Source organism: Vitis riparia, chromosome 18, assembly GCF_004353265.1.
Source record: "Vitis riparia cultivar Riparia Gloire de Montpellier isolate 1030 chromosome 18, EGFV_Vit.rip_1.0, whole genome shotgun sequence".
Classification (NCBI taxonomy): Eukaryota; Viridiplantae; Streptophyta; class Magnoliopsida; order Vitales; family Vitaceae; genus Vitis; species Vitis riparia.
Window position 1 is genome coordinate 14,453,895 of NC_048448.1, and position 14,077 is coordinate 14,467,971.

Consider the following 14,077-nt stretch of genomic DNA (forward strand, 5'->3'; position numbering starts at 1 on the left):
TAGCCCTTGGCACCAAGTTGTTTGAGAAAAGTGTTGACATTAATCCTCTATTGTCCACTATGAAATTTTGCCCATCTAATTGTGTTCACTAGGGGAGATGTGGATCAGTAATTTCATTATGTGCAGTTAAAGGGATCTGACGACTGATCATTGGAAATTTAGAAGAAATCTATATTAGAACTTGTTCAGCCATGGTTTATTGTTGCACCAAATTATTGGATTTTTCATGTATTATCAAATTAAGAAAACTTATCAGTTAAGGATGTTGATCTTTAGTAACCGAATTTCAAGTAGAGGGCGGTTGCCATGGCATGAATCAATGATTCTTCAGTTTTCTCATGGACAATATGAAATGGATAACTTCAAATGAGAAGGACAGCAAGCAAAGGGCAAATATCAGTCATTTATTGCTGCCTTATCCCAATCTTGTATTGATTCACCTGTTATAATCAACCAAGTCAACTAGGTTAACCCTTTGGCCATCTCAACTCAATCACCTCCTGCCTAAGATTCCAAACCTTGCCATGCATTGTTTTTGTAAAGTGAAAAGGTTTTCATGGTGTGTGGAGTAGCAATTCTTCCTCCCTGAAAGTGGTGGCAATTCAATTCTACTACTAGCTTTTTATTTACCTCAACACTATAAGAAGCAGATCCCATCATACATTCTGTTATTTGAAAATCACCAAAAGGAGTGAGGTCTGGCATAGATCCCAACTGGTATACTAAATGAGGCTGCAAAAGAAACTCGGCTTCTTTGTGATATCAACTTGATCAAGCTGATATCTTCAATTTATTATTGAATATATGTAAGCTATGTTAGTGTCCTGAGTTTCATTCTCCTGAGGAATATGTAGGCCAGTAATCGATATCCAATACACATTGCTACCATGGCTCCCAGTTCCATTCCAGACCTATTAAGTTTTAGTCCTCTGATGAAGGGAGAGTTGCAGGGACCTTCTTCATAATTTGAATTTGAGCAACTATACTGAATCTTCAGGAGTAGCCTGTATGTATGGTAGTTGAAAGAGATGTGTCGTGCCCATGATATGAAAGATGGAAACTCCTGCGCTCATTGTCAAAAGTTGCAACCATTAATACTGAAAGTAATAGCAGGCTCATCAATCATCACTCAGAAAGTTGACTTCTGGAATTTTTAGGGGTCTTGCTACCTAGCAGAATCCAAAATATTTTCTAGGCGATTCACCTCTTTCCAAGATTGACCCATTTGCCCACTTAATATTGCTTGGTTTCTGTTTCAATGAGAGGATTTGCATAGGTTTTAGGCGGTCTTACCTGGATAAAAAATCCGCCTGATAACATGAAGGTCATCAGAGTAATAGAAGCCAGTGTTGTTGCTTTCTTCACATCCATCAGTGCTGCACCTATTGTCATTCCTAGACCCTGAAATTTTTGAAGGTCAGAGGCTTTTAGTCTAGAAGATCACTCTTCTTTTCAGGGCATTTTTTACTATGCAGAAATATAATAGACTACCCTTTGTAGCTAATAAAAAGATATGACATAAATTCATACCTGGGAAGCCAAAATGCTGAGGAAAACTGTAAGCATAGTTAGAGAAAATGCCGCAAAGCTAGACTTTAAGCCTGCCATGAAATATACTATCAACATAAACAATATGGGCAGGATGAGATCCAAAGGAAGATCACTTGTGTTTCTTGCTACAAAGTATGCACTGAGTCTATACATATCCACAGATCTCTCTTTAACCAGCATAGCTCGTTCTTGAGGGAATGTGAAAATAGCAGTGAATAGAGGGAGGAAACCCCAAAATACTGAAATGAAGAACAGCAACCCTGCCTGCAGATCATTTAAACCAGAATTAATATAGGGAAATTTTTTAAAGATTCAAAAACTGAAATGGGTACTAATCAGATAATGCAACACTTGCTTGATCTTGAAGTTTCTTAGGAGATGAAGCATCAGAATGCCACCAGAGCAATCCTAAGATTACAGCAGTGGATATAACTTGGGTTATACGAAGACCACTTAAATATTCATGGCGTCTCTCCTTAAGGCCTCTTCTGAAAAGAATTGAAAACTGTTGCCACCAATTTGCTCCCCATTCCCGTGAATTTTCTCTCCTTTGCATCTCAGACACACTGTCTATCCGCACTGGGCTTAGAAGCTTCATTTTCTCCAGGTTTGCAACTCTTTCTTCATAGGCCCCTACAAGATACTGCAAGAAAGAACATTCAAGATAAGATTGTAATACATTATAGTTCTATCAATTAGAAGGTGGAAGTTCTGTATTGGTCATGTACCTCATGGACTTCTCCTGGAGAAGGCTTCCCCTCTTCATTTTCAAAATTTTGTCTTCCGGGGGAGTACTTATCCTCCAACTCTGATGGAACTGATTTGTTACTTATGTTTCCATTGGCAAGATCAATGAGAAACTCTGCTGGGTTCATGGCTTCAAGTGGAGAACAACCTATTGAGGAGAAATATAGCATTGCTTCTGAGGCTTTTCCAAAGTACAAGGAGTTTCCTTTACCCAAGAGGACTAACTTGTCAAACATACTGAATAGTCTACTTGAAGGTTGATGAATTGTAGTCACCACTGTCTTGCCAGCCTGGGTAACACAACCAGATTTCAAGCCCAAGAGAATGATCATTGTAACAGGAGATAAGATACCTAAAGTACAGAAATGAGAGAAAAAAAAAAAAAAAAAAAAAAAGAAAGAAAAGAAAGTGCTGGAGTTCATGGGAAAATTTTCATTACCTCTGCAGTGTTCTGTAGCATCTGAAGAATCCGAAGTGCAGTTGTTGAATCCAGACCAGATGTTGGTTCATCAAGGAACAGAAGTGATGGGTTGAGCAGGATTTCATTGCCGATACAGACTCTTTTTCTCTCACCACCAGAAATCCCTCTAACTAATGCACCACCAATTATTGTGTTTTGGCACCTAAAACCAAACAGTAATGTTTTTACTTTTAAACCAATGGTTACTAAATAGAAGCTAACCTCTACATATGGTATGGACAATCTGTCTTTAGTATATAAATTAATGATATAAATGGTACTCTCATGTGCCCGGTCAAGTTGATGATTTCATTGGTATGCTTGTACTTGTAAAAAGTCGAGCCACATCATTAAATGAGAATGAATACAGGGAATTTTGAGTAGGGGGAGCATCTATGTGTGGAGCACCTATGCTAAGTAACAAGACCTTGCAGACTATAAGTTTACTTTTATCAGATGAAATCCGTGGAGGGATATTAGTTGTGATTGTTTGTCAAGACCTTCCAAAGAATAAAATCGAAGAAATCTAGGTTATAATCGGTCATAATGACCAATAAACATTTAGTAGTTAGTTTTCATACAGCATTGGACATGAAATTATTAAGAAAGTACCTTTCAAGATCTAGCTCACTGATAATATCCATGACTCTTTCCTTTTTCTGCTGTCTGGTTAATGTATTGGGAAGACGAAGCAAAGCTGCATATGTTAGAGTTTCTTTGACTGTAAGGTGGGGAAACACAATGTCATCTTGCAGCACGAATCCAATCCTGCTCATCCTCATTAATATCAGTCTATACACGACATATATAATGCTTCTGAACGTACATTTTATGTGCATATAAATGAATAACCCCTGTACCTATGCTTGAGTGTTTTAGCATATGGTTGATCATTATAAGTGATCCTACCACTGTTGGTTTTGACCTTTCCACTGAGGAGATTGAGTAATGTTGTTTTACCACCACCAGATGGCCCCATAAGTGCTAAGACCTCCCCTGGATCTACTGAACCAGTAATGCCATGTAATATATGCTTCTCATCAGAGCTCTTTCCTCCCTTTGTTACCACTTTGTATTTGACATCTTCAAACTGCAAAACAAGCAGTGGGAATTATATGAACTGATCACATCTTAACTTTCTAAAATTAGTAAAAAAAATTAGCAGGAGCAATGTTTTGCCTCAAGTAGACAGAATTACCTTGAGATATATTGGTAAGCTAGGTTTGCTGTGTGTTTTCCTCCACCCGTAAGAATCCTGATCCTTCTCATGAGCTGACCGAGACTGCCTTGTTGCACTATCTTCTGCATATGAGATAGGTAGGTTAGTCCAAATTTGTCTCCAAATTTATCCCAGCCTCATGAGTGGATGCAGAAGGACATGTTTGGTCCATTTTCTCACTTCATGAGAAATTTTCATTAATTACTTGCCGAGGAGATGGATGGAAGAAAAGTGAATTTGGAAACTTCAAAAACCTTCTCCAAGCCCAAGCGACCAAGAAGTCCTTCTTAAAGGGTTTTTACTAAATCTGCACAGAGTCTTAGATGCAAGTGTCCTTCCAATCATGGAAAAAAAGAACTTTGCAAATTGTATTTAATTAAAACAGAAAAGAAAAAAAGCCCCCCCTTATAGTGGCTCTGATGGGCAATGTTAAAATGGCCTTTCTAGAGGTAGCATTAGCAGTAGGACTAAGTTTCTTACTCTGACGGGGAATCTGCAGTCTTGAGGCGTCTGAAATGTCATCCGAGGGCAAGACGGATCCAGCTAGTGGGGTGGAGAAGCCTAAGCCATTGCTAGATGCCCTGCTAGGAATGGAACCTTTTTCATCAAAGCTCCCAGCAACATTATTAAAAAGTTCATCTATATTAACTAAGAATTGGGAACTTAGTGACTTTGTTTTGCGAACAGCTTTTCCACTTGCTAATTCCTTTTCCCTGTTAAAGCTTCGCTTCTTTTGTATCCTAATTCCAGCCTCATCTTTGTCATCTTGAGGTTGAACCACACTTGAGCTTCTGCTGCTGGATTTTCTACCAGGTATGAAAATGGAATCCTTTCCAGTCCTTGGCATGGATACAGCTTCATACATCCCAGAAACACTCTCTGAGTGCTCCATTCTAGGCTCTCTCTTCGCCTCTATTTTTGCAGCAGCTGATTCAACAAATGAAGGAATTGTCAAAAATAATTAGTTTATCCAAATTCAATAACAGTTCATTTATTTATGAAGTTACAAAATAAGTGCTGAATTCATATTGGGACATAAAGATCATCCTTTGACATGTAATAACAAAAGCATGAATGATAAAAAAAATAAAAATAAAAAAAAATAAATAAATAAAAAAAAAAAAAAAATTGGAGGCAAGAGAAAGATGGAAAGAAGATTACTTGGATGCAGAGTCTGAAAGCAGAGATGCAGTTTAAGAGTCAAGAAAGAAAGCAAGAAGTCCAGTGAAGTAGAATGTTCGATGCTAGAAGGTTATATAGGACACCCTTGGCCCCGGACTTCATGAGTGTGTGACTTACATGACTTCATTACTGCTACCAATTTTGTCCTTGAAAAACTGACCATTCATTCCATGCTTTTTCGCAATCACTGAAAAGGCATTTTTTGATTTTTTTTTTTTTTTTTTTTTTTCTTGCTGAGACAAAAAGTTCAACCTGCCAGCTTGCCAGACCCTCCCTAGATTGAAAACTAGTTTTTTTAGAGAAGTAATTCAAAGCTAGAATTAGAAAAGAGTAGAGAGATACTCTTTTAGAAAAACTTGGGTATGTGGAAGTTGTGTTAGTTTGTCATTTTTATATTGCCTATTCTCATGGGAATCATGCCAGATAGCCTTTGTTAGCTGTGGTGGAGAGTGTTTTCTAACAAGTTGCCTGACCTTGGAGTGTAGCAATGGAGGAGCTGGCTTCAAGGGACCAGTAAATTGGTTGACTTTAATGGTGTCAAATTTGAGTGAGAGAGGCTGGGAGAATGAATTTCCTCAATTTTGAGGAAGGGGTTTTCTCATATTATGATAGGACCCACATAAACTTTTATTTCAAAAGTTCAAGTAAAACAAAGGAATTAAAGGAAAAGGAATAACTCCATTTCTTTTGATTCGTCATAATCAAGTAGACATGCCCAAGTGCAATGGAATGGAAAAACAGAAGCTGACATGTGGTCCAAAATAATATATAGGGGAGATGCTGAAGCAGGGAAATGATTTGGAATCACTTAAAAATGTGGATAAACTTGATCGACTATTCTGCATTAGTCAACTGGCCAGCTGCAGTAGAAAGCCATGTTCTTGAAATTTCCAGGCTGCAGTAGAAGGACCCAAAACTTAATTGCTGCCAAATTTTGGTGGAAAAGTAGTTCCATAGGCTGGATGGGCAAAGTTTTGAAGACATGATTTGGAAAAATTAGGCCAGAGTATACTACCATAAAGCCTGGCTACTATCACAATTGTAAGCTAGTTGGTAATAGATGTTGCATGCCTAGTCGATAAAATAGAAACAGGACCACTGTCTTGGGCGGTGCCCTAAATGTTAGGGCAGTGCATGATCATACGCCACTTGGCCTTGTCCTTTGGCTTGTGGCATCTTGATCAATGACCAAGATGAGCAGTTCCAGAAAGTGTTGCAGTGTGACTGTCACCGGCCTCTCTCTTGGAGTTGAGGAATGCAAATTTTAATGCACATTTGAAAAGCTTTATTTCTGTGATTAGAACAGACTTCAGATATGTAGCACGTGCACCTAATTTTATATGCAAATGATCACAGCATATAGTAGGTTCAAGTAATCTTGCCTGCCTTCCTGCCATAAAATACTCAGCTGAGACGGTACGTAACTATAGTGTCACAAAGTTTATTCAACAAGTATGATGAGGCCATGGAGAAAATGCAAATCCATCAAAGTTATCAAATTGGTAATCTCCCATGGTGATTATCATGAAGTGGCCACTGTATATTATTCATGACTGATAGATTGCAGAGGGGAAAACTGGAAAAGATAAACTAGATAAAAGGAGAAAAAGTGTTGATTGTGGCTTGACAAACAGCAGTAGCCCCCTCCTCCCGTACCATATGAGATCTGGAAAGTAATGGAGAGATCATCCCTGTTACTAAAATGTACATTCAATCATTGAATTCTCCATGGCATGTCACAGTCAGCCAAGGAAATGAAACATACAGTTCACACACCAAAATAGTTAGTGACAGCCTCTCATGCCCTTGCCTTCAAAAACATACCCTTTTGGCGAAAATAGACCCATCAAGGACTGAACTAGTGGCCAGGCTCTTGAATCAACTCATCAAGGATGTACCTTGGTGAGAAACACTCGTTTCCATCACTACGACAGCACAAGTCCACTCCAAATCCTACTCCATTAATTCATGTATGCAATGTAAAATGTAAACTTCCTACATTTTTAAGCTTAGAGCAAGGGATGACAATCAATCTCATTACCGGATTGAAACATTACATTACTAGTTTAATGGACTGCACCTAGAATCAGATTTCTTGCTGTTGTTACAAATTCTGTTTTAGTATCCGTCGCTTCCCACTCAAAAACCTACCATGCTGGGCCATGAAAGCAAGTCAAATCTTCCCCTTCCTGCAAGTGCTGGACACAGCCAGCACTGTCCAAACCTATTGTCTCCCCCTAATTCAGTGGCTGATACCTGAAAACTATAAGATCAATAAGATTAAGTATGAATTCCCATCACCAATTCTGATACATGTATAGAGATTATGGTGGTTCACTTGTTATCCTTTACCTCAGGGAAATGGTACTCTCCACAGAATTCCCAAGGCAAATGTTCAACTGTGAGCTAGGCACTTAATTTTGAAATGGCCCCTTAACAACAAAATGAAAGGGAGGAGGAGTGTTGACCACGCCCCTTCAATTAAATAACACTGAAGAGAAGTTGATCAGTTATCACTCAAATTAATGTTAGGTAACAGTCATGAATCTAGAAACTGGGGTTTGTAAGACAAATTCCAATGTTCTCACCAAGTAGAACTCATAAGCCTAAGGTTTGTTACATGTTTGAAGACTTGATCAACCCAAGTCCGGAGTGAGACCTCATATGGACTTCGCCCACACCTCAGTTTAGACCTCTAAAGGACCAACTTGAAGGCTTGAATCCACACTTGGACTTGTTCCCTTTTAGGCTGACTCAGTCCCACCATAATTATCCAGAAACCTTGAAAGTGAAGTGTTCATGAATGGCCCCCTCTTTGACTTTTCAATCAAATATAATATTCATCTTTTCATCCAAAATTTTCTCATACATTCCAACTTCAGGCCAGGGACTGTGCGGGCTAATCTCATTTATTTATTCTGTGATGCTGCTAAATCACTGTTGATAACTTGAATTAATGGTAAGAAAGAAAAAGAAATCATAGCATACTATCACCAACTTAGATTTCTCCTAAGCTCATATGGGGCACTTGGACATCTCTCTCGCTTCTTCAAAACCTTAGTGGATGTCTTCAAGAGGTTCCACAAGCTTCCACGAGCTTCCAAAGAGGGTCACTCAGAACAGGTTTGACAATATGCCTAGTTATTTTTTCAAGGCTTAGCCATTTCCTAGCAGCACAAGGCATTTCAGTTATGACCCACGTGTAGACACAAAACTTCAACAATTGTCAATTTTTTTTTTCAAAAAATATTATTTCAAAGGATTATTTAAATATATATAACATTTTAACTTTTGACTAGATATAAAAATATACAAATTTACTAAAAATCATTTTTACATTGAATTGTAGTATTTTTTAATAAAAGAGTGGTTTTATATAAAATCCAATTTTTATTTTTTATTTTTAAATTGTTAAAGTCCTGCAACCCTCCCCCACGTTTCGAAATTCAAGCGCTTACCTTTTCCACCAATCACATCCTAATTCTCAAGTAAACCATATTAAATCATGATGCTTATTTATTGAGTTTTAAAATTGAGAAAATTTCTACAGTTGATTTTGTTGGAATTAATTTTTCTAGTTGGGTGGAGTTTGGCCCACCGGGGAGGATTTAGAGCGGAAATTGCTGGTTGTGTGCACACAATTTCATTTGCATCCATGTTTAACTTGTCCGGAACTAAATGAAGTTGATCGACTTTAATTAAATTAAAATATATAACAATCAATTTATTAATTTATCAAAACCAATTTAATGTAACATTAGATCAATTCAACATAATCAATTTGAATCAAAATTGGAACTATACATTTTTTCAAGAAATCATAAACATGAATTCATTTGAAAACTCTAAAGAGCAAGTGTGTGTATATGTATATCGTCGAATGTATTAATGTTATATCAATCATTGGATTGTGAGACTTTCTCATATAGTATTTTTTCTATTCACATTCTCTTTCTTAAAAAAAAAAAGACACTAAACAATCAAACAAGATGAGTGCAAGTCAATATTCTATGATAATCTTAGTGAATTAGTGGTATATCGACAAATGTAATTATTGTTATACCAACCATCAAGTTATGAGACTTTTCTAAACGATATTTTCTATTGACATTCCCTTCTCTTAGAAAAAGGTTACAAACAAAACAAAAGCAAATCGCTTAACCACTTTACTTGTATTTGAAACACAAGTTAAAGACCTATGAACCTATTTACGGGTTTTTTATTATGAAGTTAAACCTACTATTATGTGTTAGTTGTGTCGAGTCCATCACTTTGTTGAAAGCTATGAACAAAGGATAAAATAATTTTATACTTTTATATTAGGAGTTCTTATATTTTGTATAAAAAAAATTATTTTTAAAATAAAAATAAAAAATTTTATTAAGTTTATAATTATTTTTATTTTTAAAGTTCTTTCTTTCCTTATCTTTTCTTCCTTTGACTTTTAAATTTTGCAAGATATAAACCAAGTTTCAACGAGAAAAAAAGTTCATTTAATTGTAAAATATTTTTTCCTAGATGATTAGTTTTTTTTTAAAATGATCAAAGCTTAATTTGTATCTAAAAGGCAAATGGCAAAATTTAGTTTAGTTTTGCTCTTCCTTCAAATAAAATCATTATAATACAAGTTCAACTTTCTATAAAACTTTCATAGAAAGATTGCGTAAGGAGAAAAAATTCAATTTAATTCAACTAGTATAGTCATTTGATTAAGGCTTTAACTTGTCTACTTAAACGAAAGATGAAATCATTTCATTCTCTTACATGGAGCTTTGACATTCAACATCCCGATATGGATTTAATTTAATTTAAGAATTATCATTTAACAAATAAGATAAATTGGATAGTATTAACCTTATAAAAATGATTCACCCAAAAAATTCATGGGGTAGTAAAGTATTCCATAATTTAAACCTCGTTCATGGGAATGGAATTATCCCATCTTAACCTACTTAAAATTCAAGAATGGAATGTGTTTCCAATCTCCGAAAGAATTAAAATTTGAAATTTGGAGAGGTGGAAAGAAACAATTTTGCCCAATATTTATGAGAGGTCCTTTTCCAATACAAAGATGGAAGAAGGCCCAGGGACCAGCAGACTTTTTCATCACCAACTGGCCCAAACCCAAGGCCCAACAAAAAGACTCTTGGGTCAATCTAAGAAACCCCAACTGACTCATAAATAAGGATAGAATATGCAAATAAGACAGAGTCCAGTCATGGTCAATTCTATCTATCCCATGTGGCAGGGACTACGTCATCACCTTCAATCTGACAGGGCGCATGACTCATTCCCCCCCCTCCACCACTAGTATCAAACTTGGACATGTTCAAACCACAATATCATACCGGCCCTAACCCTATAAAATGTCAAAGACATGTATCCAAACATGTCACTACATTTTTTTTTTTCTCTTGTACCTTAATCAAGATTACCTCTGGGTTCATTGACTTGCACCAACTTTAAATATTCATCTTGTTTGGCTAACAATAGAAAATTATAGTTCATTATTATCTTCATTTTCTTAGTATCTCTCTCGCCTGATCCTCTCCTCTCTCTCCTTCCCTTTGGAACCATATTTTCAATCTCAATTACCATGGACTCGGCGGACTTCTCCGGCGCAAGTCGCCCAGGAGAGAGCTCCTAGGCCCCCGGCCGACACCACTCAAGTCCGTAAAGACTCACACAAGATCAGGAAACCCCCGGTGGTGCCACAACCGCAGGCTCAACATCCTCCCCCAGTCATAATATACACTGTTTCTCCGAAGATAATCACACACAGCCCAGTGAGTTTATGACACTGGTGCAGCGCCTCACGGGCTTGTCTTCTTCGTCGTCGTCCTCAGCGCCTCTTGATAGTGGGTGCAGTGTCCCCGGCTGCCAGGTTTGCTAGCATAGAGAAGACCAGGTGTCGGCGGAGGAGGAGAAGAAGAAGAAGATGCAAAGCAGTGGGATGTGGATGTTGTGGAAGGGATAGAGATAGGTGGTGGGTTGAGAGAAGCGGGTGGTTTCCAGCGATTCTCTCTCCTGGACCGTCTTCTTTACCGGCAATCTCACCGAATTTCTTCTCTCCTGGGTTCGATCCATATTCTCTGAACATTTTTCATGATTTCAGCCCTGCTGTACATGGCAACAAGAATTACATAGAAGGTAGCTTCATGCCTAGTCCCTCAATTTTTGGTAACAAGAGCTTCATAGAAGGTAACTTCATGCCTAGTCCCTCAATTTTTGGTAACAAGAGCTTCATAGAAGGTAGCTTCATGCCTAGTCCCTCAATTTTTGGTAACAAGAGCTTCATAGAAGGTAGCTTCATGCCCAGCCCTTCAACCTTTCTTTCAACACCTCACAATCCTTCTCCAACTGCATCTCTAGACCTCTTCAATAATTTCCTAGATTTCTGACCCATCCAACGGACAAGCCTGAGTTATCTGGATTATCTGCTTCTGTGTATGATCTTAAATGGCGTGGATGATACAAAGAGGGGACTAGATTGGAAATTTGAGTTTTGATTTAGAGAGCAGTGGGCAAGCAAGTTGTTGGGGGTTGGAGGGGACTAGTTAAAGGGTTTTAATAACTTGCTGGGGCCATACAGCGATGGGGGCAGCTCGGCTCAAGTGTATCTTAATATCGTTTCCGATACCATTTTTTTTTTTGTCAAACACTTTTGGCATATGTAATTTGCAACATATTTGACCTTTCTTATTCATTAATTCTTCCATGTTCCCTGGGTTCCCTTGTATGCTTTTTGAACCCCCTTTATTTATATACCGGATCCACCACCAAACATTGTAGGTTGTGTTTGAAGTTTTAGCCTTTGGATTCTCCGTTTGAATACATGTCCATTTTGCTGGACAGTTTGTTAATGTTGATTTCCATTTCAGGCTGATGATGAGAAGAACAAGTGGAGAATTAGTTGTAAAGTTTTGTCCGTTTGCATATATAAAACAGGTTTTGCTGTCACTACTAAAGGCAAATGGCACATTAATCAATTGACGTAAAATGTAGGAAATAGTAAGGTTGGTGTAGTTTAATTTGGAATGTTGCAGACAAAGCACTACCACTGTCCAAATAGAGAGGTGTTTTGATGGCAACCCTTTCAATATGAAGGGAGAGAGGACCCTTCAGAATAGTGCAATATTTGATGTATTAGGATGTGATCTAACTGCTGTATTTTCTGATATACTTGGCCTTTGCTAAGTATATTCATATTACATTAATTATATGGATTAATTCAAGTTTAATAGAAAACAACCAAAGTCCGAAGTGTTTCAAACGAGTTCCAAATGTCATGAACTTAGTCTTTTCCTAAGCTCACTTAGACAAGTCAAGACTCTTGATCTTGCTAAGTTAGCCTTACTCCCGATGCTTAACTTGCTAGGTTAAGATGTACCCGACTTAGAAGCTTTAGAGAGCGTAGTAGGCAATACTTAAATAATGAAAGTTTTATTACTCAAAGGAAGTTTTACAAGTGCTTTGAAACTCACTTCTTTGGTGCCTTGGCCAAATGAAGCTCTCACCTATTTATAGACACCATTGAAACTCACCGGAACCTTGGAGGGTTCCTTACAAATCAGGAATATTCTAAAACACCCTACACAATTTTATGTACAAGCCTATATACAAGAGATCTCTAGAATTCTCTAGAAAGCCTTGGACTCCTCTCATGTTTTCCATCATAGTGTAGAGATGTGTGAACATCTCTAGGCATCTCTAGAACCTTCCACACTTTTCCCACCAATGGCTAAGTGTAGGAGTCTCTAGAAGCTTCTTACCCTCTATATAACCCCCATGGGGAGGATCATTTAAAGCATCATCTGACACTCTCCCCCACCTATGTCGTCGATGTCCCTGTCGTTGCCTCTTTTTGAAACCTCTCGATGTGTTTCCAAAACCTTCTCAAGGCATCCGCATGTTCCCAACTTACTTGCCTCTTAGGTTGTCCTTTCCATCAGACTAGATACTCTATCACAGGAAGGACCCCTTGTCTCCTAGTGACCCGTTCAACCAGGATATTCTTCACCTCCTTCTCCCGTGAGGTCTCATATGGATGCAGACACCTGCATTTTCAATGCTTGGAGCATTGCTTCCTCTTGCCCATCGAGTTCACCTTTTCCTTAGTGACCTTGTCCATGTGTGTGTGGGCTACCTCAGCTTGCTGCCCTTTTACCTCCTTTATTTGCACCCCTGATAGTAAAGAGGTCTTAAGCGTACTAGGCTTTAGGTTGACTTGGAAAGCACTCAATAGCTGCATTGAGCCCATATGTGCTTTGCCTTCTTGTTCCTTCTCCTCGATCATGGCACTAAGTGTCTTCCTCTTTGGACAATCTCGTGCCCAATGAGGACCATCACACAGAAAGCATTTGATTTTAGATGTAAACTCCTTCCTTTCCGCCTTACCCTTTCCTTCCTGGACGTTAGGCATCTTGCTTAATCCCATTCTAGGAACATTGTGGTTCCTTGAAACCTCGTCTCCCCTACCTGTGGCATGGCTATCCTCCAAAGACTCAACCTTGGAGGAGTCTCTCCTCTTGTAATCCATTAAAGACTCTGCTATTGCCATAGCAATGGCTAGGTCTTGAACGCCTTGGCGCCTTAATTCCTACTCGACCCACCCTTGAAAGTTATCCATGAAGTTGAATAGAAATTCCTCCCCAGTCATGTTAGGAATCTCAAGCATGAGTAAAGAGAATTCCTTGACATAGTCGCGTATCAAGCATGTGTGCTTGAGACACCTCATATTTTTCCTAGCCAGGTAGGCCACGTCCTTGGGGTAGAACTACTTCTTGATCTCCCTCTTGAAGTCTTCCCACGTCTTTATGGTGCAAATGTCTTTCTCCATATCGGCGAACCTCTAATGACATCATAAAGTAGTTGTGTTAGTAAGGTAGAAGGTTGCAGTCCTTACCTTAGTCGTCTCA

General features: G+C 38.2%; 1 protein-coding gene across 1 annotated transcript; it reads right to left on the reverse strand.

The window, feature by feature from the left end:
• Window positions 1-595: 595 nt before the first annotated feature.
• LOC117906393 (ABC transporter G family member 22-like) lies at window positions 596-5,319 on the reverse strand. Its single transcript, XM_034819397.1, has 11 exons — window positions 5,139-5,319; window positions 4,458-4,904; window positions 3,957-4,060; window positions 3,619-3,848; window positions 3,371-3,526; window positions 2,738-2,921; window positions 2,280-2,588; window positions 1,907-2,194; window positions 1,531-1,815; window positions 1,294-1,401; window positions 596-1,063 (listed from the first exon to the last, which is right to left on the reverse strand). Exons 2-11 carry the CDS (start codon window positions 4,867-4,869, stop codon window positions 812-814), a joined length of 2,328 nt encoding a protein of 775 aa, XP_034675288.1. The 5' UTR covers window positions 4,870-4,904; window positions 5,139-5,319; the 3' UTR covers window positions 596-811.
• Between the last annotated feature and the right edge of the window lie 8,758 nt (window positions 5,320-14,077).

Coding starts and splice junctions, on each gene's coding strand:
- LOC117906393 (XM_034819397.1), bottom strand. CDS start 4,869: ATGGAGCACTCAGAGAGTGTTTCTGGGATGTATGAAGCTGTATCCATG. Junction 3,849..3,956: donor GCTTACCAATATATCTCAAG/GTAATTCTGTCT, acceptor CTTGTTTTGCAG/TTTGAAGATGTCAAATACAA. Junction 2,922..3,370: donor AGTGAGCTAGATCTTGAAAG/GTACTTTCTTAA, acceptor GTTTGGTTTTAG/GTGCCAAAACACAATAATTG.